The 27,103-nt window shown below is 39.7% G+C and overlaps 6 protein-coding genes, 1 non-coding gene and 1 pseudogene across 10 annotated transcripts; 4 read left to right on the top strand and 4 right to left on the bottom strand.

The window, feature by feature from the left end:
- Positions 1–3,035: 3,035 nt before the first annotated feature.
- LOC125580173 lies at positions 3,036–3,890 on the bottom strand. Its single transcript, XM_048744291.1, has 3 exons — positions 3,623–3,890; positions 3,300–3,536; positions 3,036–3,226 (listed from the first exon to the last, which is right to left on the bottom strand). The coding sequence occupies exons 1-3, from the start codon at positions 3,873–3,875 to the stop codon at positions 3,051–3,053; spliced, it is 666 nt and encodes a 221-aa protein (XP_048600248.1). The 5' UTR covers positions 3,876–3,890; the 3' UTR covers positions 3,036–3,050.
- A 1,639-nt stretch (positions 3,891–5,529) lies between these two features.
- LOC106432414 lies at positions 5,530–7,870 on the bottom strand. Its single transcript, XM_013873244.3, has 9 exons — positions 7,419–7,870; positions 7,065–7,325; positions 6,742–6,978; positions 6,533–6,666; positions 6,383–6,460; positions 6,213–6,296; positions 6,011–6,079; positions 5,852–5,926; positions 5,530–5,751 (listed from the first exon to the last, which is right to left on the bottom strand). The coding sequence occupies exons 2-9, from the start codon at positions 7,312–7,314 to the stop codon at positions 5,692–5,694; spliced, it is 987 nt and encodes a 328-aa protein (XP_013728698.1). The 5' UTR covers positions 7,315–7,325; positions 7,419–7,870; the 3' UTR covers positions 5,530–5,691.
- Positions 7,465–9,620, top strand: LOC106432407 (annotated as a pseudogene).
- A 544-nt stretch (positions 9,621–10,164) lies between these two features.
- Positions 10,165–12,878, top strand: LOC106432424. 2 transcript variants are annotated; one of them, XM_013873257.3, is made up of 4 exons: positions 10,165–10,463; positions 10,907–11,140; positions 11,215–11,316; positions 11,904–12,878. In XM_013873257.3, the coding sequence occupies exons 2-4, from the start codon at positions 10,945–10,947 to the stop codon at positions 12,602–12,604; spliced, it is 999 nt and encodes a 332-aa protein (XP_013728711.2). In that variant the 5' UTR covers positions 10,165–10,463; positions 10,907–10,944; the 3' UTR covers positions 12,605–12,878. The 2 variants fall into 2 exon arrangements, with proteins under 2 accessions (XP_013728711.2, XP_048600247.1); XM_048744290.1 differs by having other exon boundaries at positions 10,199–10,463; positions 10,847–11,140.
- A 371-nt stretch (positions 12,879–13,249) lies between these two features.
- On the top strand, positions 13,250–15,497 carry LOC106432423 (uncharacterized sugar kinase slr0537-like). The gene is made up of 5 exons (XM_013873256.3): positions 13,250–13,808; positions 13,884–14,146; positions 14,416–14,533; positions 14,623–14,831; positions 14,917–15,497. The coding sequence occupies exons 1-5, from the start codon at positions 13,437–13,439 to the stop codon at positions 15,338–15,340; spliced, it is 1,386 nt and encodes a 461-aa protein (XP_013728710.1). The 5' UTR covers positions 13,250–13,436; the 3' UTR covers positions 15,341–15,497.
- Positions 15,498–16,041: 544 nt separating this feature from the next.
- LOC125581191 lies at positions 16,042–16,144 on the bottom strand. Its single transcript, XR_007318898.1, has one exon. It is a non-coding gene; the product is annotated as a U6 spliceosomal RNA (small nuclear RNA).
- A 1,247-nt stretch (positions 16,145–17,391) lies between these two features.
- LOC106432415 (WEB family protein At4g27595, chloroplastic) lies at positions 17,392–22,319 on the top strand. Of its 2 annotated transcripts, none has more exons than XM_013873245.3 (3): positions 17,392–17,772; positions 18,341–18,611; positions 18,698–22,319. In XM_013873245.3, exons 1-3 carry the CDS (start codon positions 17,756–17,758, stop codon positions 22,229–22,231), a joined length of 3,822 nt encoding a protein of 1,273 aa, XP_013728699.2. In that variant the 5' UTR covers positions 17,392–17,755; the 3' UTR covers positions 22,232–22,319. The 2 variants fall into 2 exon arrangements, with proteins under 2 accessions (XP_013728699.2, XP_048600246.1); XM_048744289.1 differs by having other exon boundaries at positions 17,442–17,772; positions 18,341–18,542.
- A 466-nt stretch (positions 22,320–22,785) lies between these two features.
- BNAC01G20170D (heavy metal-associated isoprenylated plant protein 6) lies at positions 22,786–24,662 on the bottom strand. Of its 2 annotated transcripts, none has more exons than XM_013873243.3 (2): positions 23,418–24,662; positions 22,786–23,317 (listed from the first exon to the last, which is right to left on the bottom strand). In XM_013873243.3, exons 1-2 carry the CDS (start codon positions 23,539–23,541, stop codon positions 22,998–23,000), a joined length of 444 nt encoding a protein of 147 aa, XP_013728697.1. In that variant the 5' UTR covers positions 23,542–24,662; the 3' UTR covers positions 22,786–22,997. The 2 variants fall into 2 exon arrangements, with proteins under 2 accessions (XP_013728697.1, XP_013728696.1); XM_013873242.3 differs by having other exon boundaries at positions 22,786–23,329; positions 23,418–23,743.
- Positions 24,663–27,103: the final 2,441 nt, after the last annotated feature.

The following is a 27,103-nucleotide window of genomic DNA, read 5'->3' as shown; positions in this document are numbered from 1 at the left end:
GGTTGTTAGCTCTGTCCGAGGCAGAATGAGATAGATCTTTGAGTTCCTCCCAACTCTTCTCATCATAATAGGCCTTGGATTCCATGAACTTAACATCTCTGGATACTAGGACTCTCCTTGTCTCTGGTACATAGCATTTGTACCCCTTTTGGTGCGTAGAGTATCCAATGAACATTGCCTTTGTGCTCTTTGCCTCCAGTTTGTTTCTTAGTTCTCCTGGAATCAAAACAAAGCACACACACCCAAACACACGCAAATGATCAATTGATGGTCTAGATTTGTTTAGTACCTCATATGGGGTGGCATCAAAGAGGACTCTTGTAGGTGTGCGGTTGATTAGGTAGGTGGCTGTGACTACTGCATCCCCCCAAAACCGCTTGGGTACATTTGTATGGAACATCATACTCCTTGCCACTTCCATCAAGTGTCTATTCTTTCTTTCAGCCACACCATTTTGTTGGGGTGTGTAAGGACAGCTGGTTTGTTGAATGATTCCATGTGAGGCTAGATGTTGTTTGAAGGCTGTGCTAGTATATTCACCACCATTATCTGATCTAAGAATTTTAATCTTAACATTGAAATGGTTAGTAATATAGTTCTGAAAATTTTTAAATGCTTCTAGCACCCTATCCTTAGATTGCAACAAAGTGATCCATGTGTATTTAGATTTTTCATCAATGAATGTCACAAAATATTTATGTTGTTCTCTAGATACACATGGAGCAGTCCACACATCAGAGTGAATCAAATCAAAGCAGTTTTCATATTGGGTTTTTGATTTAGGAAACACAGTTCTGCAATGTTTTCCTAATATACACGCTTCACACTCATTTTTAAAAGAAATACTAGGCAACAGGATGTTCAAGGCACGAGAATGGGGATGTCCTAGTCTAGCATGCCAGATTTCATCTTTAGGGAATTCAGAAACAGAATGAAACACACACGATAATTGAGATACAGGTCTTGTGTCCTCAAGTAAGTACAAGTCTCCCTTGGTAACACCTTTGCCAAGCAACTTACTAGAATCAATATCCTGAAAGTATACACTGTTAGGCGTGAAAGTAACTTGACAATTGAGATCATTAGTTACTTTTTTAACAGACAGTAGGTTTGAGGCAAATGTAGGCATATAGAAAGCTTTAGATTCTTTATCAAACAATCTAAGTTCACCTACACCTTTTATTGGAATTTTATCTCCATTTGCTATCATCACATTTCCTAAAGCCGGTTCTATGTTCTTAATCAGTTCTAAATCACTTATCATGTGATGAGAAGCACCAGAGTCTATAACTAAGGGCTTAGCCGATTTAAAATTATTCATAGAACCATTTGCATTGTGAGAAGTATTAAGGGAGATACCAAGAGTTTTAGATATACCAGATTCCTTGAGAGCCTTGATGAGAGCGGTTAAGTCAGACTTCTTGATGGTCTCATCTAGATTGGCTCTTGGCGTGGCATAGCCTGATGTGGAGGCAGTAGCTCTTCCCACACCTAGGTTGCTTATACCCATGGTGATTGGTGTTGTTGGCTCAGCACCATCAGTTGAGAAGTTGGCTCTTGCATCTTGGTATTGAGGGCGGTTGTCCCTAAATTTGTTGGGCTTGAGGTGCGGATGTAGTATCCAGCATTTGTCCTTCATGTGGCCCTTCTTCTTGCAGTGATCGCAGGTCAAGTTTTTCTTCTCATCTAGCTTGTAAGCTGCCTTGTTTGACACGGCTCGTTCAGCTTGATGTGCCATGTTTAAGTCTCCCTTGCCTCCAAATAAGCCCACAGAGCCTTCTTCCTTCTGAATTTGAGCGCATACTTCATCCAGGTCAGGTAACTTGTCAGCTCTCAGGATGTGCTTGATTAAGCTCCCATAAGATGGATTAAGCGTGAGCAGTAGTCCAAACACTCTGTCCTCTTCACGCCTGGTTAAGAGAGTGGCGGGGTCGGTAGTATGTGGTCTGAGTAGTTCCATCTCTGCCCAAAGAGACCGGAACTTGCCAAAGTGAGGCTGGAACTCCATATCTCCTTGGTTGAGGGTATTGATAGCTCTTTTTACTTCAAAGACCCTTGTAAGGTTGGAGGTATTTCCATACACTTTGTAGAGTGTATCCCACAGCTGCTTGGTAGTTTCACAGTAGGAGTAAGACTCCATGATGGCGGGTTCTAGGGAGCTAAGGAGCACTGTGAGAACCATGAGATCTTCCTGAGCCCATTTGTCTTCATCAGTAGCTACCACAATCTCCTGTCCATCTTCTCCTTGGGTGGTTTGTTTTGGAGCTGCTTCTGCTGAGACATGACTCCACAAACCCTTTCCTCCAAGGGCAATCTTCACCATCCTGGCCCACAAGAGGTAGTTAATCCCCTTCAGGGTCACAGGTATGCTGATGCGGTTGTTGTTATTGTTGTTGTTGTTCTCCATCTTGGGGATTTACTTGGTCAGAGGTAGAGTTTAAGAACTAGAAACAGAGTTTTGATTTTGCGGAATTTAGAAAGGTTTCAAGATTGTTGCTGGCTCTGATACCATGATAATTTGTGGGATTATGAGAGCTTCTAAGTGTTTTAACCGTGATGAAGCACATGAACAAAGTAAAAAGGAGTGAAGTAACCGTAAGTATTTGAGAGAGAAGAGAAATTTGAGAATTTAAGAGAATGAGAGGATTTGTGAGATTGAGAGAATGAAAGAAATGTTTGTATTGAATTGTATGTTTAATTGTGTAACATACATGATGTATTTAAAGGAAACAAAAGCAATAAGCACTCAATGGTGGAAGAATAAATAACTAGTAGTGGACTAGCCACTCCTCCCCATTTGGTAAGTGATATGACCACTCCTCCCACTTCCTCCACTAACTAGTAGTGGACTAGCCATTCCTCCCCATTTGGTAAGTGATATGGCCACTTCTCCCACTTCCTCCACTAACTAGTAGTGGACTAGCCATTCATCCCCATTTGGTAAGTGATATGGTCATTTCTCTCACTTCTTCCACTACTTCCCTTTGTTTAATTCTTCATGTCAACAACAATTATCCACTTCAACCTAAGAAAAGGGAAAAGAGAGACAATTAAAAAATGTAAAGCAATGATACAATATTGCAAAGAGGATGCTTACCTTGCGTGCATGCTTGGCGCTCTGGAGGTGACTGGTGTTCAAAGCTGGGGCAGAAAAAGTAGCATAATCCGCAAGAAAACGGAATTACACTGCCTTTGTCGAGTCTTCTTTTCTCCACGTTGGAGGACCCTGCAACAAACTAGTTCAGAAACAACAACAACAACTTAATTCCAGAGAGAGAGAGAAGGAAAGTCTATAGCACCTTTCAGTAAGCTAGCCCTATCCCAGAGCCATGAAGGATGTGGTTGTTTAGGTTCACTATGCGGTGGATATGCCAGAAGAAGATTGTATCCACAGTCAGGCCTCACGTAAATCTCTCTAGTGACTGATTCCAGTAGAAGAGGAAGGCCGGATATGATCATTATTGTCACCGGAGGAGGCTGACAAAGTCTGCTACGCGAAATGAAATATTCGCGCATATCCCCATGAATGTCTTGTCCTGTACGTAGAAAGGCCAGTTGAATCTAAGCTGATATAAAATTAAATTAAATTAATTATACTTAAAAAGAAAGAAGATTAATTAACCTGAGTGTTTAATAACGAATCCGTTGGAAGAGAGCACTTTCAGGAAGTCATAAGGGATCCCGTCCACGTTGCCAACGGCAATGATGGTGAGCGGACCATTGTAGCCTAGATTCTTCAACTCCGTATCTATTCTCGGACCGAGCCGACTCGGGTCATAACCATTAGGGAGCGGACAGCTGTCCATGTCCCACCACACCAAAGTTTCAGATGTCGCATACTCAGGCGTCGCCTTGTTGACGTTCTTCATCATCATTGAGTTGTCTTAACATTCCTTTTATTTACTGTCTTTCCTTGGTGGACCATCATAATTGTCAACGGGTTGAAGTGTGGTAGCTGATATAATATCGAGATGAACCTCAAACTCGCTGGTGTGAGAGAACATATGGAACCTTATATGGAATGCAGCTTTTTTCAAGTGTAGTTTAAGTGTCTTGTTAATCTTTTGGAAGAGTTGTTAAAGTTATTAACAGACTGTGAATGTAATGCTTCTATATACGTGTTTAAGAGATCTATAGTTAATATTGATATGTACCTCCAACTCGCTAGTGAGAGAACTTGTGGAACCTTATATATCCAATGCATTCTCCTTGAGTCGGGTGGGCTGAACACATGAAATCATACAATCATCATTCTTCAAGTGTAGTTTAAGTCTTACTGTCTTAATCTTTGGAAGAGTTGATAAAGTTACTAATATCCTGTGATACTAATGCATTTATATAGGTGTTTGTGTTAGAGTCAGTTTATATTAAGTGTTGGGTTTCTAATTTCTAGAGAATATATTGAACATTACATGGTGCTTACCTTGGAAGATGCTTACTATCATGGGCAGAATAACTCACCGGAAGTTCATTGTTGCAGCGTTACACCAAAAGACATGCATGGAGCACATGACTCCTTTGATTTAGCTGTGGCAAACATTGCTTATCATGTCTATTCTCTAGGGGAAGGGTAAAAATAAGTTGCTTGCTGATTCACTTCATTGACTTCATCTCTATTTGATTATTTTCTCCATTCTCTAGGGGAAGGGTAAAAGTATACGGGACATCTCATTTGTTAAGAAACTTGAGAAACAAGCAAGATGTTGCTATGTTTCTTGAGATGACAAGATTTTAGATTTCCACATAATTTACATCACATATATACACTATTGTGCCATATTTTATTTTTTGAACTAGTGCCAAATACAGCGAGAACCATGAACCAATATAATGTTGTTGTGTTATGGGCTGAGCATCATTGTGTTTTACTGATTCATTGAGAGACTTATGTTGTGCTCTCATCTCTATTGGTCTCTTCTTCTTGCAGGTGCTATGCGCAAGTGTTGATGAAGATCAGAGTCCCACGGGCATGTACCACCAAGGTTTGAGCAAGTTACGGGTCAGGATTGGGCAGCACTTCTAGAGACTGCGTCCCGCGCGGATCTGTACCACCAAGATCCGCATTGAAATTGAACGTGTACCACAGCGAGGTGGGACTAGGCGGGGCGGTACAATCCAATTACCACAAGAATAATACTTATAAACGTTAATAAATAGAATTTTGGATCCTCGTATTTTTTTATTATTATCTGACTAGTCTCTAAACGTTATTACCGTAAAACCTCATCAGTCGTCATGATTATTTCTTCTTTTAGAAAAAAAAAAAGTATTTGTATAACAGTCAGCATATACACTTCACGGTTGTTAGTTTGGTTTCATAAAAGAAAATAATTTTTTATGTTTTACTAAAGTGAATAGCATCAGGCAGCGTGCACTAGTGACCAATGGTCAGTAACATTAATGTTTTCCAAAACTGACTGCAATTTTTATATTGTTGATTAAATGATTTTCCTGGTTTCAATGTTTCGCTATAGAAACATCAAACATTCAAAACTTTAGTGCTTGCAAATTATAATTTGCTCATAAAAAAAGACACATTATTATCATTGTTTTTATAAAAACATAAGTTCGGCATGCCATAACCATATCCGATAATTTAACAAGACGTTGATAAAAGTATTGAAGTTTAACTTAAAAATAAACAAACAAGACATGAAAATAAACAAACCATTCAACATAAGAAATGGCCCTTTAGAGAACAAGACCACTGCGGAGGTCCATGTACCCTCCTTCAATCATCGGCTTTTTTGACTGCAAAGTAGCACCAACAATAATCAGTAAAAAAAAAAAATGTCTCTCTGAAATAAGATTTAAATCTATTTGTTTTTCTGTGATTAAAAGAGAAACTTGCCTCCGATTGCTCCTTCGCCTTAGTATTCTTTGGAAGGGAAGACTCGAATTCTTTTTCAACCTCCATTCTTTTTCCCTGAAAATAAAAAAAGGGAGCCGTATATTACACAGTATTTTGGAGTCATATATAGTTTTTGTGGTAAAATAAGAAAAAACATGCCTTCTTCGTCTTAGAAGTAGAATTATTTGGAGGGGAAGAAACAACTTTTTGAAACTTCAACATTTCTGCCTGTACCACAAACAATAATACGTAAATCAAAATGAGGCAGAATGTTTCACAACATCAGTAGTTTCTATTATTTATGTGTTTAATGTAAATAAAAATAGAACATTTTGTTTCATTAAAAAAAGAAAAAACTTGCCTTAGATTGCGTCTTCAAGGCAGTACAACGCTTATATAAACGATTAAAGGAGGATTGTTTTGACCTCAATTGATCAAGATAAGGCTGTAAATTTCACAACATACGGAACTAACCAATCAGCAGATAATAATTTATCAAAAAAAAAAAAATTAAACTAAGAAAAAACTTGCCTCTGAGAGCTTAGCCGCCTCTAATTCTTTAAGAGCCAGCTTAAACCTGGTATCCCTGCCACAATTATCCACTTCAACCTAAGAAAAGGGAAAAGAGAGACAATTAAAAAATGTAAAGCAATGATACAATATTGCAAAGAGGATGCTTACCTTGCGTGCATGCTTGGCGCTCTGGAGGTGACTGGTGAAATCTTCAAAGCTGGGGCAGAAAAAGTAGCATAATCCGCAAGAAAACGGAATTACACTGCCTTTGTCGAGTCTTCTTTTCTCCACGTTGGAGGACCCTGCAACAAACTAGTTCAGAAACAACAACAACAACTTAATTCGAGAGAGAGAGAGAGAAGGAAAGTCTATAGCACCTTTCAGTAAGCTAGCCCTATCCCAGAGCCATGAAGGATGTGGTTGTTTAGGTTCACTATGCGGTGGATATGCCAGAAGAAGATTGTATCCACAGTCAGGCCTCACGTAAATCTCTCTAGTGACTGATTCCAGTAGAAGAGGAAGGCCGGATATGATCATTATTGTCACCGGAGGAGGCTGACAAAGTCTGCTACGCGAAATGAAATATTCGCGCATATCCCCATGAATGTCTTGTCCTGTACGTAGAAAGGCCAGTTGAATCTAAGCTGATATAAAATTAAATTAAATTAATTATACTTAAAAAGAAAGAAGATTAATTAACCTGAGTGTTTAATAACGAATCCGTTGGAAGAGAGCACTTTCAGGAAGTCATAAGGGATCCCGTCCACGTTGCCAACGGCAATGATGGTGAGCGGACCATTGTAGCCTAGATTCTTCAACTCCGTATCTATTCTCGGACCGAGCCGACTCGGGTCATAACCATTAGGGAGCGGACAGCTGTCCATGTCCCACCACACCAAAGTTTCAGATGTCGCATACTCAGGCGTCGCCTTGTTGACGTTCTTCATCATCTCTTTTTAACCTAATACAATCCAGACAGACAGCACGCGAATTAGGTTCTGATCTAAGAATAACAAAACATTAAGACTCACACAAGAGATTGAGAATCACCGACCTCGGATCTGACAGAGAGCGAGGGCGGGGTTGAGAGATCAAAAGCTATGCCGATGATCCCTAACCATTTAGGGTTTCTTTTATAACTTCACTTTGTCGCCTACTTAATGGGCTTCATAGCTTCAATTAATTTTGACCTTTATTTTCTTTCACCACTTGTTCCCAGTTGCTGTCAGAATTTTGACTTCAGATTGAAAAAGAAACAGCAATGAAAGCTTTGTTTCGATACTCAAAAAGTCTTTGTTTAAATGATCCAACACGAACTCGTCTTTTTCTCACCTTTCTCAAAGTTAATCCAAATCCAGAACCCGTGAAACCAATCGAAGATCCAAGCAGAAGCTACATCAATCACCGAAATTTTAGGATCAGGTGCTGTTAAATCAGACGAAACCAATCAGCTGAGACTTCTTGCGTCGGGAGAAGCCCATGGTGATGGAGCACTGGTGTCTTGCAAGACGCTGACCAAGGTGTTGTTGGTGTTGTTTCTGAAGAGTTCGATGTCAGTCCCCTTGTTCACGAGATCACGAGCGTCATCAGAGCAGATGATGATATCATGGCTTCCATGGAGGACAAGTTAGAGAAACTGAGTCTTGGGTTTGAAACAGAGATCCCGGAGAAAGTACTCAAGGGGGTGCTTCAAGGTTCCTCATCTAGCTCTGAGGTTCTTTAACACGTGTGATAAAGATATCAAGACATGGACCATTCTCATCTCTGTGTACGGTAAAGCGAAAAAGATTGGGAAAGGGCTGCTTGTCTTTCAGAAGATGAAAAAATATGGCTTCCAACCAGATGCTGCGGCTTATAATATCATGACTAGGTGGGAGAGGTGATCTCGCTCTTGAGTTCTATAAGGAGATGATTGAGAAAGGTATCACTTTTGGGTTGAGAACGTACAAGATGTTACTGGACTGCACAGCGAAGACAGAGGAAGTCGATGTAGTCCAGTCTATTATTGCAGACGACATGGTTAGGATATGTGAAGTTTCTGAGCATGATGCGTTTGGTTATTTCCTCAAGAGTTTTTTTTATTTCTGGAAAGATTAGAGAGGATCTGGAGCTGATTCGAGTGTTGAAGAACAAGGAGGTGTGTCTAAATGCTAAGTATTTTGAGATTTTGGTTAAAGGACTTTGCAGAGCTAATAGAATGGAAGATGCTCTGGAGATTGTTGATATAATGAAGAAGAGGAACATGGATGATGACTCGAACATCAACGGGATCGTGTTCAGTGGTTGTCTTAGGCAAAACAATGTTTCTAAAGCACTGGAGCATCTGGAGACGAGAGTCTCTACATTATGCAACACCTATTCAAGGAGAAACAGTTTCAAAAGGGCTGCGACTTGTTTAAAGAGATGGTAGATGATGGGATCGAGCCTGACAGCGTCGCTATCACAGCCGTGGTTGCTGGCCACTTGGGCCAGGACCGAGTAGAAGAGGCATGGAGGAAAAGGGCATCCAACCGACGTGGAAATCTTATCCCATCTTTGCGAAGGAGCTATGTAAGTCAGCAAAATATGATGAGATCTTAAAGCTACTTAATCAGATGCACGCCTCCAAGATTGCTATCAGGGATGATATGTTTTCTTGGGTTATCTCTTGTATGGAGAAACACGGCGAAAAGGAGAATATTGAACATATCAAAGAACTTCAGAAAAAAATGCAAATTCCATCAAGAACTAAGGCAAGAAGAGGAGCTGAGCTTCTTGAAGACTATAATCGTCCGCAAGTAGTGCAGCACTCACCTCTTTCACCAGCTTCATCTGCTGTTGACATGATGGATGTGCAAGAAATTTGTCGCATCTTAGCATCTCCTCCCGAGAATGGGAGAGAACACAAGAATCTCTAGAAAAATCGACAGTCAAATTCACACCAGAGCTAGTAGTTGAGGTTCTTGGTAACGGCAAGATACATGGGAACGCTGTTCTACGTTTCTTTTCATGGGTGGGAAAGAGAAACGGTTACAAACACAGTTCCGAGGCGTACAACATATGAGCATCAAAGTAGCAGGATGGGGGAAAGATTTCAAGCAGATGAGATATGGTGATGAAACAAGCATCTTGCCTTGATGTCTCATTTCTGATTTGATCCCTTGGGTTTTTTTTTTTTAATCATCTTGGTGATGTGAATATATATGAAAATGTTGCAAGTTCTACTACACTTTGGTGTCTTTAAGACTTATAAAAGTTGGTCAAGTGTTGAATTTCAGTTGAAGTTGGTTGCCTTTGGTTTTCAAGAATGTGGGCACTCGAAATGGTTGTCAAACACACTATCTCTGTTAGGTTTCCAGTTAGGATAATCATATGATTAATCACATAGAAGATCGAGCTGGCAGTTACTAGTTGTATACCACCACCAGGACTATTCTATAAAGTATTTTTAATGTCAACATACTATAAAGTATAAACTAGGAAAAAGAATACACTCATAATTAATTAACACACGGATAAACAACAAGTCAAGGTGTTGAGGGTGAATCTGCTCAAGATTAATGCGGGTGCTTAGAAAGAGAGTGTTTAGCAAAAAAATTAATATAATAATAGGTGAGATCCATACAAAAACTAAGCACCTGTGTTTCTGGTGCTTAATTAAGCACATGTGTTAGCAATGTTTCGCAGACTACACTGATACGTGACGATCCGCGATTGGTTTGTTTTTAATTTTTTTTTTTTTTTAAATCAGAAAAAAAAAAATTAAGCAGCCCAATGGTGCTCTAACTACCGTGAGCGTCATCCATGGGACGTGGTGTACGCGTGCGGTGACTTTAGAGATTTTTTTTTTAATATTCTTTTTTGATTAATAAATCGATAAACAGTGAAGGAATGAGCCAAAGAGTGGGAGGCGCTGTTTCTTCAACCTCTCTTACAGTTAACTTTTTTTCTCGATAATCATCATCGCCCGAAAACTCAGATTGTTCCCGGAATCTTATATCCTCCCCCCAATATTCTCCGATTGATTAAAGAAACTGCAAAGACGAGAGAAGAGCTGAAGATTGAAAGTCAAAAAGCCGGAGATTATGGAGCTCTAATCTCCATTTATTTTTCTTATGAGGTTCGTTCATATTGCGATTATAATCCTCTCTTCACTCACTCACTCTCCCAATCGATTTTGAGTTTTCTTTTTCCCTCCTTCCCTGCCTTCGATTTTCTCTCTCGTTGTTCTTGATTGCGATGTTTAGTGTCGTTCTAGGGTTTAGGGATTAGCAATTAGTAGCCTCTTATCAATAATATTAATGCTAGTTTTTTTTTTTTTAATAATTTTAATTTAGCTTCATGTTCAAGTCAAGTATCCTCTTGTGCTTTTATATTTGCCGTTTCGGGGAGACTTTTAATCCTGTTCTCTAATCATGGCGTCAACATCTTGATTACTCTTCCTGGACTGTCCTTTCCCTTTTTGATTCCTTTGGTAACTGTTTGTCGGTTTGTGGACTGTAGATGAGGATTGTTTGTCTCTCTTTTTCTCTGGTGATGTGTTCTTGCATTCGGTGGATGTAGGTTATGTTTTGATGATAGAGACGTTTTTTTGACTTACAATGAGTACACCAAGAAACGGCTTTTCCAAGCATCAGCAGCGAGCTGAGAAAGTTTGTGGTCAAGGAGGGCCCAATTGGATCCTCATCGCAGGTGGAGCCTTGTTGAGCACTCTGTCCATTCGTTTTGGCTACAAGCTTAAGCAGTCGCCTCATTTCAAACCTCCTCATCAGTCTAATGCCTCTCCTGGATTTAAAGGTACTTGCTTTAACCTCACTCCGTTGCTGCTTCTTCGCATGTGTTTTGTATCTTGATGGAAGCTTGTTGTGCAGCCAATGGAACATCTGAGAGGCGAAGATGTTGTTGTTTGCACTCCTCCACCACGTCTTCCTGTGCAAAGAATAATGATTATTCCTGCTTCCGCTCCATTCCAGGTCTGACTTTGTTACTTTCTTCTTCTTCCTTTTTTTTTTTTTTCCTTTCTTACAGATGAATTTTCTTATACATCTTTGTGTGCGCCACTAAAAAGAAATAATGCTATATGCTACTATATTGGCTTTTCATCATCTCTTGCTGGGGTTTCCTTTCATCAACATGTGAAGTGAAAACGATGTGTGAGTGAGATATAGTAAAACCTCTTTGGAAGAATGTGTAAAATGATGCTACATAGTTCTAGCGTCTATGATCTTTGCCTAATGATGTCTTTGAAGGCTGATTAGAGAACATACACTTGATGTTCAATTGTTCATATATGAAGTTGGAAACTAGGGATTCTCAGTTTGATGTTATAGATTGCTAAAATTAGTTACAAGGTCTGTCATTGTTTAAGTACTAATTGAACGTAATAATTCTTGGTTATGTGGGGCATATTATCAACCAGATTTTCTCCAGCAACGGTTGTGTCTTGTTTATGAATGCTAGCAATGGTTACAAAATTTGTCATCATCCAAATCTCTGAATCCTTTTCCTCTATCCACGTAGTCAAGAGCACTCAGATCTCATCAGATTTTTTCGTATATAGGAACTGAGAATGTGGAGGGAAAAGAGGAGACAAACGAGCAAATGGAATCTGTATCTGACACTTCACTGCCTCTTGTGACGGTTCCTGCTCCATCATACAGCAAAGAGAATGGAGTCATGTGGACTTCTTCTCCTGATCGCCTGGAACTTCCCCCTAGACCATACAATCACCACTCAACCTGCTCGGATTCTCCTTGCGTATCTGAAACCAGCTCAGACATCTTCAGCAAACGAGAAGTAATACAGAAGCTAAGGCAACAGCTGAAGAGGCGTGACGACATGATCCTGGAAATGCAGGAACAGATTCTAGAGCTGCAGAACTCGTATAACGCGCAGATGTCACATTCAAGCCACCTCCAGGCTCAGCTAGACTCGATGAACAGAGATCTGTTCGAATCAGAAAGAGAAGTTGAGAGACTGAGAAAAGCAATCGCTGATCACAGCGTGAGCAATGGCAAGACATCTCCTGTTGCACCTTGGAACGGGTTTATGGACAGCGAGAACAATTACGAGTCAGCGGAGAAGGGATCAAGGGAGGGAGAAAGAATAGAGAGGTTGAGAAAGGAAGTGAGTGAGCTTAAAGAAGTGATAGACGGGAAAGAGTATCTGCTTAGGAGCTATAAAGAGCAGAAGATTGAGCTTCAACAGAAGGTGAAAGAGTTGCAGCAGAGATTGAACTCGCAGCTCCCAAACATATTGTAGGTTTAAGAGTTAGAGCATTGTGCATATACTTGCTTCTCTTCTTCTTCTTTTTGGTTTTAGTATTTCCGCTTTCTTCGAGAAAATGAATCAGTGTCCTAAGAGGTCTTTTGGAGTAGCTCACTCTAAGAGAGAATTTTTTTTTTTTTTTTCTGGCTTCAGCTTTGGTTTTGTTTATTTTTGTGACCTTGTTATCTCTGTTTTGATGTTTGATGTAAAGAAAAGATAGTTTGTTGAAGATATTTGCGGCGGGAATGAATGAATACTTTGCTGCTTATTTTCCTTTGTGTAGAGAGAATTCTCTATAAATGGTAACTAACCAGATAAGGAGACAAACAAATGAGTGGTACAAAAAGATATTGCGAATTAGGAAGAATTAGCAAATGCTAAACATATGCATATGGCGGCATCAAGTTTGAAGAAACAAATGTAAGGTTGGGGTTTAAAGACTTAAACTTTTCAAATTTCAAGGTTAAGCAAAGATTGTAGTTTGGGGATAAAAAGAAGATAGAGGAATGGTCAAAATGCTGATTCAGAATATTTAGTTTGAATAGTCAAAAATCAGACCATTATGAAAAAAAGAGTACTTGTTCTTAACACGATTACTAATTACTAATCCTTAAATATTAAAAAAAGAATTAAAAAAAGAAGAAATCATTTTATCCTCTCAAACAAACCGTCGTCTCCTCAGAGAGGTTGCAGAGACCATACTTTCTATCTAGTGTTCCTTCCTCTTGGGTGTTGCATGGAGACGTGAGCTTCTTCATCCTCTCTTTATATCCCTAAAAAAAAAGACGAAAGAGAAAACCTTTTTTACTCTTTTATCTATATATCGATGGCACTTTCTCTCCTATCCCCAATTCAATCCTCTACCTCTCTTTCTTCCTTCACTCTTACCGCCTTCCCCGCTCCTAAAAATGCCTCCTTTCTCTCTTCTATTTACTCCTTATATCACCCCAAAGGAGCCCTCGGAAGCAGCAGAACCGCGAGCTCGTTTTTCAGAGGCTCGGCCAACTTGAGGAGGATTGAGTCCACGGCGGCGGATAAGAAGAGGCAAATGGTTTCTAGAAACGGAGAATTCGATGAAGGAGAAATCGAGAGAATCGGAGGTCAAGACGAAGACGACGAGGAATTGATACAAGGACATGATGACCATTCACCTTCTTCCCCTGATAGATGGGATGTCTTGGGTCTCGGCCAAGCCATGGTTAGTCTCTTTCCTGCCTACATATCATTGAACACACAATAAAAGTTTTAGCTTTATCTGTCTGTCGTGTTTTAGGTAGATTTCTCTGGAGTTGTGGACGATGACTTCCTAAAGAAACTAGGCTTACAAAAGGGAACGAGGAAGCTTATAAATCACGAGGAGAGGGGTAGAGTCTTACAAGCAATGGATGGCTGCACCTATAAGGCTGCGGCTGGAGGGTCATTGTCCAACACTCTTGTTGCTTTGGCTAGACTAGGTTGTCGTTCCATCAGTGACCGCCCTTTAAATGTCGCTATGGCAGGCAGTATTGCTGGTGACCCTCTCGGTAGTTTTTACAGGTACACAACTTTCTTCTTCTCTTCATTGTTGGAAGTGAAGGTTATATATTATGTTAGAATTAGACTATCAATCATTCAATGGATCTGATGATCAGTTTCACATTTTGGTAACCGGCATAAGTGGTTGATCTATGTCAATCACTAGACTAGACTATAGTTTGTTCAGCTTGTGTATTGATCTAAAGGGGTTAGTTCTTCTTCTTTTTTTTTTTTTACTTGTGTTTGGTTTAAATTACTAACAAGAGGGCAGTCCATAATGTGTTCTATAGGACTAAACTACGTAGAGCAAATGTAAATTTTCTATCTGCTCCAATCATGGATGGAACAACTGGAACAGTAATAGTGCTCACCACTCCTGACGCACAACGTACTATGCTTGCCTATCAGGTACCATTTCGTATTGCAACACGTTGAGTATCCAAATGTTTGCTGCTTATTACTAAACAACAAACCCCAATTTGGTATCAATTTGTCAGGGGACATCTTCAGTCGTTAATTATGATTCTTGCTTGGCTAGTTTGATATCCAAGACAAATGTCTTTGTCGTCGAAGGCTATCTGTTTGAGCTTCCTGATACTATTAGAACCATAACAAAAGCCTGCGAAGAAGCCCACAGAAACGGAGCACTTGTTGCTGTGACTGCATCAGATGTGTCTTGCATAGAGAGGCATTACGATGACTTCTGGTGAGCTTTCTTTTGCTTCAATCCATTCTTGTATTTGCTCTTGTAGCTAGAATCTAAAATTTGGTGAACTTGTTGTTTGATTCAGGGACATTGTGGGCAACTATGCAGATATTATATTTGCAAACAGCGATGAAGCAAGAGCGTTCTGTCACTTCTCCGCAGACGAGAGCCCAATCTCAGCGACAAGGTACTTGAGCCACTTTGTCCCATTTGTTTCAGTGACCGACGGAATCAACGGGTCATACATTGGAGTTAAAGGAGAGGCCATATACATTCCTCCATCCCCGTGCGTGCCGGTAGACACTTGCGGTGCTGGAGATGCTTACGCTTCGGGGATCTTATACGGTATCTTGAGAGGTGTCACCGACTTGAAAGGAATGGGAGACTTGGCAGCTACGATAGCAGCCACTGTGGTTGGTCAACAAGGAACCAGGCTTAGGGTTCAAGACGCCGTTAGGCTGGCAAGATCACATGAGTTTTTTTATCAAAAGTTCTGGTGTTCGAACTGATGTTGGGTCTTGATCCAAATCATCCCTCTAGCTTTTGTAATGATTATTTTGTTCCTATGTAGCAGTGGTGGTGCTTTTGCAAATGACTTGTAATCATCTCTTCTTCATTTGGTGGAGACATTTTGGAATATTTGTTGTATGTAACATTTTTTGTATATAGGCCTCTTTTCATTCACAACATATAAATACGCAAGTGTTTCCAACAAGTATGAAACTTTTTGGATTTATGATTTAATCGATCATGGTTCTTCTGATAATATATCCATCCTGAAATCAAATTAGTTTTAGTCTTGGTCAAGAAATTATGTTTTTTTTAAAGATAATTACAATTTTGGCTAAAAGTTCACATCCTAAACTTCTCCGGTTAACATTGGATTGGAGCCGTAACGAAGGTTTAGCTTTCAGAGCTAAAATGCACATGAATCAGATCTGACGGCTTATTCGAACCGATAAACTAACCGGATGAATTTATATTTTCCTTTTAACCGGATGAGCTTAGTTCACACATTGTCGCCGGAATTTCTAAATAAAAGTAACAGAGGCGTTGAGTAGAACATCGTTTCCGACCATCGGATCTCCGGCAACGAACTGATTTAGACTGCTTTAGTCATCGAAGACAGAGGGTTTTCAGGCAAAAGAAAAAAGAAAATCGAAGAAAACCCAGAAGAAGAAATCGATTTTGGAAATTTTTAAGGAAAAAAAAAAATTTGGACCATTTCTCGATTTGTGCGTGTCATCCTTGCGCAGGGGCCATGCTAATCTTCTCTGTATCGTTCCAATTTTATCGGATGTCCCCGAAGGGACAATCACCTTCGTGACTCCGTCGCTATATAAACACAGCTTCTTCTTTTCGGCTTAGCGATGTGGGAGAAATGGTATATTACTTCAGTAGAAATGGGCCTCTCTTTCTTTCTGAACCGTTGGGCCCATAGTTAGTTATCTTACGACAATAATCTTAATGGACTTAAAACTTGGGCAACAAAAGTTATACTTGAAGTTTCATGATTCGTCTAATTAAAACGATCAAGTTCCAAAAATGATAATAAATGCTTCATGAACTCGAAAGTCGAAACTATACAATATTTTATGTTCCCATCAAACGATCAACAGCTGAACCAACAATTTGATTTATATGGGAAAGGGAAATCTCATCTGAGAGGATAAAGTAAACGAATAAAAGTCTTTAACTAACCCCAATTTTGACGTGCGTTCTAAGTTTACAAATCAGAATGATCAAGGATAAATGAATAGTGTGATTTTGATTTTGTTACTTAACTTCATTCGTAATTGTATTCTTTTCTTGAAAAAAAACATCTTTTAATCACATGATTAACTTTACGAAAAGGTATAAAGATTAGGTGCAAACAGAATCAACAACAGGATATTGATGTTAAACTATACTATTATCATTATTTTTGAACATTTCAAACAAGATTTTAAAAACTATCGTCATTTTTGACTAAAGTTAACAGCTTCCACTTCCAGTGTTAATCAGTTAATCACAAAAAGATAATGCTAAACCAAGAAGATTTCTTCATTTACATATATGTCGACATACCAAATAGAACCAAAGATCATCTAAGCTGGCATTGTTTACAAAACTAAAAGTTAGTTTATTCTAATTCTAAATGGTTTCAAATCCATATATGTGTTTCCTAAACAAAATAATCAAACATGTATACGCTAGATGGCCTCCTCCAATACATAAAATACTTAACACTACACACACAAATTCACAAGGAGCAAAAAGAATCTGAATTGATAATAATGTATGAGTTGTATGAATGAATTATTGTAAAAATAAACAAATCATTGAAAGGCACATGCAGTCCACATGAGGACTTCAGAATGGATCTCAAGATTTGTAAATCAGATCGCTGGAGTTTTAAGATCTTTCTTCTCTGCTGCCCACATTATGAGCAACGACCATTCATATATGTTAGGTCCACAACACACATCACTTTATTGTTATTATTATTATTTTAATTCCCTTTAATACAGGCAAATGCAATAACTTTAAGCCATGGTCATTTCCGTAATTTCCACGTACTTCTTTATTTTGTTAATTGAAAAAATTAAACCGGGAAAGTGAAAGAAAAAGACGAGAGAGAGAGAGAGAGAGAGAGAGAGAGAGAGAGAGGGGTACCACCACTCTGAGAACACCATTAACCCCACTACCAAAATACTTCTCCTACTACTACTCTGAATCTCTTTTGTTCTTTTTGCCTAAAAAATTGAAGACTTTCTGGAGAAGCAATCTGACCCAGTGAAGAAGAGACCATAACCGATCTGGGGGTTTCTGTTTACTAGCAATGCCGGAGATCTAGCAGCCTGAGATTTCTCGGCACTTTCCTATTTTCTTCTGTTCTGAGTTTCCAAATCTATCTGTCTCCTTGTGATCTTTTTTCAGCAACTATGGCATCCAGAACCAAGTATGATTTTTTTCCTTCTCTTTTGTGTTTTTTTGTCTGTTTGTTTGTACTTTCTAGAAGGTCCAAACTAGCTGAACTTGGAAGATAATTGGATCTGAGATGCTGTCTTCTGTTTTCTTTGTCGGAATTGTAGTTCTGTTTTTTTTTTTTTTGGATTCTGTGTGGGTCACATTCTCTCTGGGCAGCTTCTTCTGGGAATATATAGTGATCTGTTTTCTATTTGTTGCATTCAATTTTATCTGAACTTTTCTTTTCCAAAAATCTGGTTTGGATCTTGCACAAAATTGGAGTCACTTGTAGACTTGCTCGTCTTTAAAAAAGTCTTAATCTTTAATTTGGTCACTCTGAATTCTGCAATATGTTCTGTCACTTTGTCAGATCATTCAATGTACTGTCTAAAAATATGCTTTCTTGATATAACTGAAGTACCTTTGTTCATTTTAGATGCTTATTAGTAGATCTCTTAACTGAGATGGATCCTAGCAATACAAACCATGATTGTCTGTCTGTTTGTTTCCATTATTGCCCATTAATGTGATTGTGACATTGTACCTTTCTGATAATGCAGAACTGGTTTAATGGAGACTCCTCGTAGCAAACCATCACCGCCACCACCAAGACTAAATAGAACAACAGGAGGAACTAAATCAGATGGCAGTTCGCCATCTTCACTGCACAGCACTCGTCTCTCACTAGACCGTTCCCCACAATCTGTTAACTCCAAGCCTACTCCTGATCGTAGAACTGCAAGAGTTCCTACTCCTCCCGAGGCATCACAATCTGTTAACTCCAAAGCTAATCCTGATCGTAGAACTGCAAGAGTTCCTACTCCTCCTGAGGCAAGTCAAGCTTCTCCTTTTTAATATTCCAAATTTGGAAAGACTATTTTTAACTGATTTATTTCTTTCTTTTTTCGGTGTTTCAGAAGTCGCAGTCACGGTTGGGGAAGGGACTTGAGCTACAGGCTCAGCTGAATCAGATCCAAGAGGATTTGAGGAAAGCTAATGAGCAAATAGCAGTGCTCAAGAAAGACAAAGCCAAAGCTCTTGACGATCTCAAAGGCTTCGAGAAGCTCAACAAAGAAGCTAACGAGAAACTCAAGGAGGCATTGGCGGCTCAGCAGCGTGCAGAGGAGAGCTCCGAGATTGAGAAGTTTCGAGCCGTTGAGTTAGAACAGGCGGGGATCGAATCTGTTCACAAAAAGGAAGCCTTGTGGAAGAAAGAAGTCGAGTCTATAAGAAGCCAGCATGCTCTGGACATCTCAGCGCTTCTCTCCACCACGGAAGAGCTTCAAAGGATTCAACAAGAGTTGGCTATGACTGCTGATGCTAAAAACAAGGCGCTGAGTCATGCAGAGGAAGCGACGAAGATAGCTGAAATGCAGGCTGAGAAGGCGGAGATTCTTTCCTCTGAGTTAAGCCAGTTGAAGGCGTTGCTTGGCTCAGAGGAAGCGAAGAAAGGTGATGAAGGAGATGAGGTTGTGTGTAAACTGAAATCAGAGATTGAGATGTTGAGAGGGAAGCTTGAGAATGTTAGCATCTTGGAGAAAACTCTGAAGGATCAAGAAGAGTCCATCGAACAGCTCCATGTGGATCTAGAAGCTTCTAAAATGGTTGAATCCTGTGCTAATAGCTTAGCAGCTGAGTTGAAGAAGGAGGTTGATAAACTTGAGAAGCGAGTTGAAGAATCAAACAAGTTGAAGGAATCTTCTTCTGAGTCTTTGGACTCGGCTATGAAGCAGCTGGAGGAAAACAGGCATGCGCTTCATGAGGCGGAGATGGATAATGCTGCGTTAAAAGAAAAGATTGAGTCGCTGGTGAAGACGGTTGCAAGGCAGGAGAAAGATCTTGAGGGATCTCAACGCAATGTTTGCGTTTTAAAGGAAGAAACTTCTAAGCTTGAAAAGGTTGTTGAGTCGATAAAGTCTGACCTTGCAACCACCCAAGAGGAGAAGGTTAGAGCTTTGGAGAATGAGAAGACTGCAGCATCACATGCTGAGAATCTATTGAACGAAAAAACGGAACTAGAGAAAGAATTGGAGAACTGTAAGAAGGAAGAAGAGGAAAGCAAGAAAGCGATGGAAAGGTTAGCTTTGGATCTGCAGGAAGTATCTATGGAAGCAAAGGAAGCTAAGGAGAAGCTCTTGGCATGTCAAGCAGAGGTTGATCGTTGTGGAAGCCAGATTGAAAGTTTGAAGTTGGCTGCTAAAGAGACGAATGAGAAGTATGAAAAGGTTCTCGAAGATGCAAGAACCGAAATTGAAAGCTTGAAAAGAAGTATGGAAGACACTCAGAATGAGATTGTCAATTCGAAGACTGAGTGGGAAAAGCAAGAGCTTCATTTGATGGCCTGTGTGAAGAAATCAGAAGATGAGAAGGTCTCTGTGCAGGGAGAACTTAGCAAGGTGGAGGATTTGCTTAGTCTTAAGGAAACTGAGGCTGAGAAAGCAAAAGAAGAGGAAGCCTATACGAAAAAGAATCTCAAGGAGCTTGAGGAGGAGCTTAAGGATCTGCAGGAAAGAGTTGAAGAAGGTAAAGCTGAAAGCATGAAACTTAAAGAGAGCTTGCTGGAGAAAGCCAACGAGCTAAAGAACGCTGCCGAAGAAAACAAAAAGCTCAGGGAAATAGAGGTCTCTTCTCTGGCAAAAATAGATGAGCTGTCAAAGGTGAATGAAAGCTTGGTGGATAAAGAAACAAAACTGCAGGGCATTGTTGAAGAAGCGGGGGAGCTCAGAGTGAAGGAGATTGATTATCTCAAGAAGATCGAAGAGTTGTCAGCGGCGAATGTAAGCTTGGTTGACACAGAAAACAAACTGTTGATCCTTGTCCAAGAAGCTGAGGAGCTTAGAACAAGGGAGCTTGTTTGCCTGAAGAAGATTGAAGAGTTGTCGGCAGTGAATGAGAAATTGGCTGATAAAGAAACGAAGTTGCAGAGCACCATTCAAGAAGTTAAGGTGCTCAAAGAAATGGAGGCTGAATATATCAAGAAGATGGAGGAGTTGTCATTGTTGAATGAGAGATTAGCCGAGGAAGAAGCCAAACTGATATCCGCTGTTCAGGCAAATGAAGAGTTAAGAGAAAGGGAGACTTCTTATCATAAGAAGATTGAAGAGTTGTCGAAGTTAACCGAAACCGTTGCTGACATAGAAACCAAACTCCAGAGTTCTACTCAAGAAAACGAAGAGCTTAGAGAAAGAGAGACTGCTTATCTCAAGAAGATTGAAGAGTTAGCGATGCTGCAAGAGAGTATTGTCGATAAAGAAAATGAGCTTGATGGTATGGTCCTTGAGATTGAGGACCTTAAAGCCAAGGACTCTCTATCCCAAAAGAAGATCGAAGAGCTTTCAGATCTCAATAAAAGCTTGCTCGTGAAAGAGAGTGAGTTACTGAGTGTTGTCTGCGAGAATGAGAAGCTCAAATCTGAAACGGCTTCATCGCTTAAGACAATAGAGGAGCTGTCTGATCTTAAACAAAACTTGGTTGAGAAAGAAAACGAGCTGAAGAATGCAATCGTCGAGAATGAGAAGCTCAAGGCCGAAGCAGCCTCATCGGTTCCGAAGATTGAAGAGTTGACTCACCTTAAACAGAGTTTACTTGATAAAGAGAAGGAGCAGCAGGCTGTTTTCCATGAAAATGAGGAGCTTAAGGCCAAAGAGGAATTATCCTTGAAGAAGATTGAGGAGTTGTTACTTCTCAAGCGGAGTTGGGTTGAAAAGGAAAACGAGTTTCAAAGAATTAATCAAGAGAATCAAGAGCTTAAGGTGCAGGAAGCTGCAGCGGCAAAGAAGATGGAAGAGTTGTCAAAGATGAAAGAGAGTCTACTTGACAAAGAAACCGAGTTGCAGGCTGTAGTTCATGATAACGTTGAGCTGAATGCTAGAGAGGCTTCCGCGCTTAAGAAGATCGAAGAGTTATCAACGCTGCTAGAAGAAGCTTCTTCCAGAAAAGAGAAACCAGATGAAAATGGTCATCACTTAGTCCTGAAAGCTGTAGAATCTTCAGAGGAAAATGGTTCCAAGTGCACAGAAGAAACTACTAGAACCGAACCATCTCCCAACAGAACCAGAGAACAAAAGGTACAAGAAAGTCCAGTGGAAGTCTCACCAATGCATTGGTCAGCTCACAACGTTGAAGGAGTAGCAAAAGACGACAAAGATAAAGACTCCATGGAAGGAGGGTTCAAGACGTGGGAAGGATACCATATAGAGAAGAAAGAAGCTTCTTCAGAGAGAGAGTCAGAGCACGAGTTTGCTGAAGAGGAAGATGAATCGAAAGCAGAAGGTAGTGAAAACTTTGATCAGTTAAGCAATGGCTTGTCTTCCTCCGCAGAACACGCTGAAGATGCTGGAAGTCTGCTTCCAAAGGAACAACAGCAGAAAAAGAAGAAGCCTTTGCTCCGAAAGTTTGGAAACTTACTGAAAAAGAAGAGCACAAGCAGCAGCAGCAGCAGCCATAAGTAGAGGACTATCTGATGATGTTACTGCTATTTCTATTGCAACTGAACATTATTCCTTGGTTGATTTGTCTTAATTTAAGTTGTTTAATCTCTGTCTACTTTCTCATGATCGCAATAGATTAGGTTCCTTCTTCTCTGTTTCTTCAAATTGAGATATAACTGACTGAAACTCATATTTATCAACAAAAGGCAGCCAAGAATGTGGATAAACACTTGTGTCGAAAGTTTGATAAGCCTGGCTGCCCATGGCTAATAGATTTTCCACGCCCACTTACTTGGTCCGTGTATTCCATTTTATGTCGCTACATATGATCTTTCCCAAATATCACGAATCAATTCATGATAGGTCACTCCTCATTTGACTACTTTAACTCAAAAACATTTAATTCTAGAGTTTATTGGATGTGTGTCCAAAAAGAAATATGCAATTCCAAATTAATTTTTAATTCATTCTACATTTACCACAACTGGGATGATACAAGTTTTGTTCCACAAAAAATGATATTTGACCATGAAACAACAAAATGATCGCTGAGACACTATAGCTGCGCTCTTATCAACTAGAACTGCTTATTTTATATAGTAGGAAAGAAACATGTCCAGAAACATAGATTTTAAACATATAATAGACGAACAAAGCCATGACCACTGAACTACCATCAAATATTGGTTGCTGACGAGTGTTCTCAACTACAATATTTGATATTTATACACTGACAGATACGTGACTTCTCGTACCATTATTAGGTTCATATAGAAGAAAATGTGATTCAAAAGGAAATGGATCTAGAGAAGACTTTCTTCACAGCTTTCCATGTGAAGGAAGATGTTCTAATGAGTGACAAAGGAGGTCTCTTAAACCTCGGAGACGACGGTGAATACGTATAGAACGCCGATGATTTATCTGAATCAGACGAAGTTTTAACAGTGTCTTCTTTCTGGACGATGGTATCATCCACGCTCTCTTGATCATTCTCCTCAGCGTTCCAAAAACGAGCTTCTTTACGCTTCTTTTTGACCATTGCTAACACATCAAGCTTGTTGCAGATTCCCCAAACAGTCACCTTCTGTTTGTAGTAGTCTACTTTCACTGAATATATTCCTGTTTAATAAGTTATGCACAATAAATAAAAGCTTCTTCTACATAACATGCATGGAATTTAAATCATTAGTAACTATTGATTAGTTACCTTTGAGATGAGAAAGAGCCTTCTTGATTTTCTTCTCACAACCGTAAGAGTACAATGGCACCATCATTTCTACGTACTGTGCTTCCACCTTGTTGTATGCTGGCACGATTTGCAGATCACCCATTATAGCTTATATGTGTTTTAATAGATTTCCAGTTTCTAACTCGAACCATGCACACATAGATATATATAGAGAGAAAGAGATACACACACATATGAATTAATATGCGGTACATGTATTTACATTGACGACAGTAACTGGGGTTAGATGCAGAGGAGCAGAAGAGATCATGAGGTGCATGTTGTTGATGTCGTCATGTCGTCATGTTGTAAGCTCTTTAAGATCTAATGACTTGGATTTAGTGTAAAGTGTGTCACCACTTTTTTTCTTTGTCAATAAGCTTTCACCATAAAGACCTTTCTTTGGACTTTGGATCCCATGTTGTATGTTCCTCTTTTTCTTTATCCCCACATAAATAAAGCATAGACTTGAATCTTTTGAAACCTGACCAATATAAAATCAAATTATTTCCTTAAAAACTGCCTTTTTCTCTAGTGGATCGGTATATATATATATATATATGTTTATTTTACTTTTTATCTTAAGTGGCCATGTATAATATGCATGTTTGTTAGTCTAGTATTGTGGTTAGATGATCCTAATAAGTGCAATGGAGAGTAATAAAATGCAGAAAATAAAAAAGACACAAGTTTTTCTTTTCCAATAGGACCAATACAGTAGAACAAGAAAGCATTTACACCAATATTTTCTATTACAGGAATCTTTTAAGATACCCTAGTCCTAAGCTAAAACTCACTCTAAAGTTTAGATTTGATTTCTCAGGATCATCTAATCCCGAGCTAAACTTCTCTAAATCTTGACTTCAATCTTCCAATACTCTAGAAATATAGAATCTCACAAGCAATATCAATAAGAAGTCCTTCTCTTATTCAATCAAGTTCTCAATCACAATATCAAAATCACTCACACAACTCATAGCATATGTCTACACATGACATTGCTTATATAACCACAAAACAAACCATATTCCTAATTGTAAAACATATTATGATCCTTATCTCTTTAGATCACAATCTACCTAGGAAAAAGAAATAACTTATTTCTTAATTGTCTTTCAAGCTAACTTCAACATTCTCCTCCCTTAAGCTTGAACTCACTCACATCCTCAACTCCAACAAGACTTCTTATCTCCTTGAATTTAATCCTTCCAAGTGATTTAGTCAATATGTCGGCTCTCTGTTCACACTCGGGTACATGTTCAACTTCTACTTGCTCGTTCTCAACACATTCTCGTATAAAATGAAGCCTCCTATGTATGTGTTTACTTCGACCATGGAACACTGGATTTCTTGTTAATGCTATTGCTGATTTGTTGTCAACTTTGATAATCACACGCTTGCAAGCTTCATTGACGACTTCGTTCAACAACTCCTGCAGCCAGATAGCTTGTTTGGCGGCTTCAGTAGCAGCCATGAACTCAGCTTCACAACTAGACAATGCCACAATTTCCTATTTTGTTGAGCACCAAGTTATAGGACTATTACCAAGATAGAATACATGCCCTGTTGTACTCTTGCCATCATCATCGTCCACGTTATGTGAACTGTCGCTATAACCTTCGAGTTTTAAGTTCTTCCTACGCGAGAACCTGAGCCCAAGAGAACACGTTCCACGCAAGTATCGCAGAATCATCTTCAACGCTGTGCCATGAGACTCTTTCGGGTCCTGCATATACCTACTCAGTACCCCAACACTGAAAGATAAGTCAGGCCGAGTATGAAGTAGGTATCTGAGGCAACCAATGCTTCGACGATATTCCCTTTCATCGACGCTTCTTTCATCTGGCGACTTTGAGAACTTGGCATTCATCTCCATTGGTACATGTGTTGCATTGCACGATCCCATTCCTGTTTCTTCAAGAATTTTATGTGCATACCTTTCTTGTTTCAGAACAATGCCATCATCTCCTTGATGAACTTCTATTCCCAAGTAATAGGTTAGCTTACCAAGATCACTCATCTCAAACTTAGTTGCCATCTCAGTCTTGAAGTCTTGTATCAGTTGAAGTGATGAACCCGTAATAAGTAGATCGTCCACATACACAGCCACAATAAGGAGCTGGTCACGTTCTTCCTTCCTGTACAACGATGGCTCTTTTGAACATCGGTGAAAGTTTAATTCACGCAAGATCTGATTCAGTTACGTTCCAGGCCCTCGAGGCTTGGCGCAGGCCATAAAGAGCCTTTTTAAGTTTGTAGACTTTAGCTTTTTGACCCTTAATGACGAAGCCATCAGGTTGTACTACATACACTTCTTCTTTCAATTCTCCATGTAGGAATGATGTCTTAACGTCAAGGTGATGAATCTCCCACCCATGAGATGCAGCCAAGGCGATGATCAAATGAATTGTTTCAACTTTAGCCACTGGTGCAAACACCTCGTCATAATCAATTCCATGCCTTTGGACGTATCCTTTGGCCACTAACCGAGCTTTAAACTTGTTGATACTTCCATCGGCATTACGTTTTATCTTAAATACCCATTTAAGACCTATACGTTTTACGCCGGATGGTAGCTCAACGAGATCCCATGTGTTATTCTTCTCTATAGAGAATATTTCGTCTTTGCAAGCATCAACCCAGACTTTTAACTTCTTGGCTTCAGTATAGTCCCATGGCTCCTCATTTATCACCATCAATAGTCGCTCACTTTCAATCTCGGCCAGTAAAACGTAATCATCAAGGTAAGAAGGTTTCGTACTTATACGTTGTGATCTTCTTAACGGTTGAGAGTCATCCTCTTCGTCCTTGAGCTCGACATGGTCTTCATCATCTATGGCAATGACATCATCATCTTCTGAAGTAGTCACTTGCTCCCCAGACGGATTGCTTATTTGTCTCAACTTGACAGAGAACTCTCCCGGCTTGGCATGCTCTGTTTGCTCTATTTCATTCCAACTCCACTCCTTTTCTTCGCTAAAGACGACATCACGGCTTACTACAATCCGATTGTTTGATGGATTAAGGAGTCGATAAGCCTTTGATCCTGGTTCAGTTCCCATGTGGACAAGGATTCTTGCTCTGTCGTCGAGCTTCTTTCTTCCCGGTGCTTCGGTTCTTGCATAACAAACACACCTGAACACTTTTAGGTGCCCAAGACTTGGCTTTCTTGATCGCAACATCTCGTACGGAGTTCTCTCATCCAAAGCCCGTATTGCAAGATGATTGATCAGGTAGGTGGAGTGCCTCACGGCCTCACCCCACAGTGTATTGGGCACATGCATATGTTTCAGCACACTTCTCGTCATCTCCAAAAGCGTCCGGTTACGTCGTTCTACCACACCGTTCTGTTGAGGCGAGTATGGCGCTGTTAAGTGTCGTTGAATGCCATTCTTGTCACAGTTGATTTGAAACTCATGGGACATAAATTCTCCACCTCTGTCAGTTCGAAACATCTTAATCTTGCTTTGTGTTTCTTGTTCGGCAAGCAATTTGAACCTTTTAAATTTTTCAAGCGCCTCACTCTTGTTCTTTAGAAGTATTGTCCACATATATTTAGTGTAATCATCTATGAGTACAAATATGTATCTTCTTTCGGCCGGTGTTGGTGGGGAGATTGGGCCGCAAAGGTCTCCATGAATCAACTCAAGTGGACTAGAGGCCCT

Source organism: Brassica napus, chromosome C1, assembly GCF_020379485.1.
Source record: "Brassica napus cultivar Da-Ae chromosome C1, Da-Ae, whole genome shotgun sequence".
NCBI lineage: Eukaryota > Viridiplantae > Streptophyta > Magnoliopsida > Brassicales > Brassicaceae > Brassica > Brassica napus.
This window is presented reverse-complemented; position numbering and strand designations above follow the sequence as displayed.

Excerpts from the sequence above, each read along its gene's own strand:
- LOC125580173 (XM_048744291.1), bottom strand. The coding sequence starts at position 3,875 with ATGATGATGAAGAACGTCAACAAGGCGACGCCTGAGTATGCGACATCT. Across the intron at positions 3,537-3,622 it reads ATTCGTTATTAAACACTCAG|GACAAGACATTCATGGGGAT; the intron begins GTTAATTAATCT and ends TTCTACGTACAG. Across the intron at positions 3,227-3,299 it reads TAGGGCTAGCTTACTGAAAG|GGTCCTCCAACGTGGAGAAA; the intron begins GTGCTATAGACT and ends AGTTTGTTGCAG.
- LOC106432415 (XM_013873245.3), top strand. Across the intron at positions 18,612-18,697 it reads GAGTTCCTACTCCTCCTGAG|AAGTCGCAGTCACGGTTGGG; the intron begins GCAAGTCAAGCT and ends TCGGTGTTTCAG.
- LOC106432423 (XM_013873256.3), top strand. The coding sequence starts at position 13,437 with ATGGCACTTTCTCTCCTATCCCCAATTCAATCCTCTACCTCTCTTTCT. Across the intron at positions 13,809-13,883 it reads TGGGTCTCGGCCAAGCCATG|GTAGATTTCTCTGGAGTTGT; the intron begins GTTAGTCTCTTT and ends GTCGTGTTTTAG. Across the intron at positions 14,534-14,622 it reads GTACTATGCTTGCCTATCAG|GGGACATCTTCAGTCGTTAA; the intron begins GTACCATTTCGT and ends TCAATTTGTCAG.
- LOC106432424 (XM_013873257.3), top strand. The coding sequence starts at position 10,945 with ATGAGTACACCAAGAAACGGCTTTTCCAAGCATCAGCAGCGAGCTGAG. Across the intron at positions 11,141-11,214 it reads TGCCTCTCCTGGATTTAAAG|CCAATGGAACATCTGAGAGG; the intron begins GTACTTGCTTTA and ends CTTGTTGTGCAG. Across the intron at positions 11,317-11,903 it reads CTGCTTCCGCTCCATTCCAG|GAACTGAGAATGTGGAGGGA; the intron begins GTCTGACTTTGT and ends TTTCGTATATAG.
- LOC106432414 (XM_013873244.3), bottom strand. The coding sequence starts at position 7,314 with ATGATGAAGAACGTCAACAAGGCGACGCCTGAGTATGCGACATCTGAA. Across the intron at positions 6,979-7,064 it reads ATTCGTTATTAAACACTCAG|GACAAGACATTCATGGGGAT; the intron begins GTTAATTAATCT and ends TTCTACGTACAG. Across the intron at positions 5,927-6,010 it reads CTACTTCTAAGACGAAGAAG|GGAAAAAGAATGGAGGTTGA; the intron begins GCATGTTTTTTC and ends TTTTATTTTCAG.
- BNAC01G20170D (XM_013873242.3), bottom strand. The coding sequence starts at position 23,541 with ATGGGTGATCTGCAAATCGTGCCAGCATACAACAAGGTGGAAGCACAG. Across the intron at positions 23,330-23,417 it reads GGCTCTTTCTCATCTCAAAG|GAATATATTCAGTGAAAGTA; the intron begins GTAACTAATCAA and ends CTTATTAAACAG.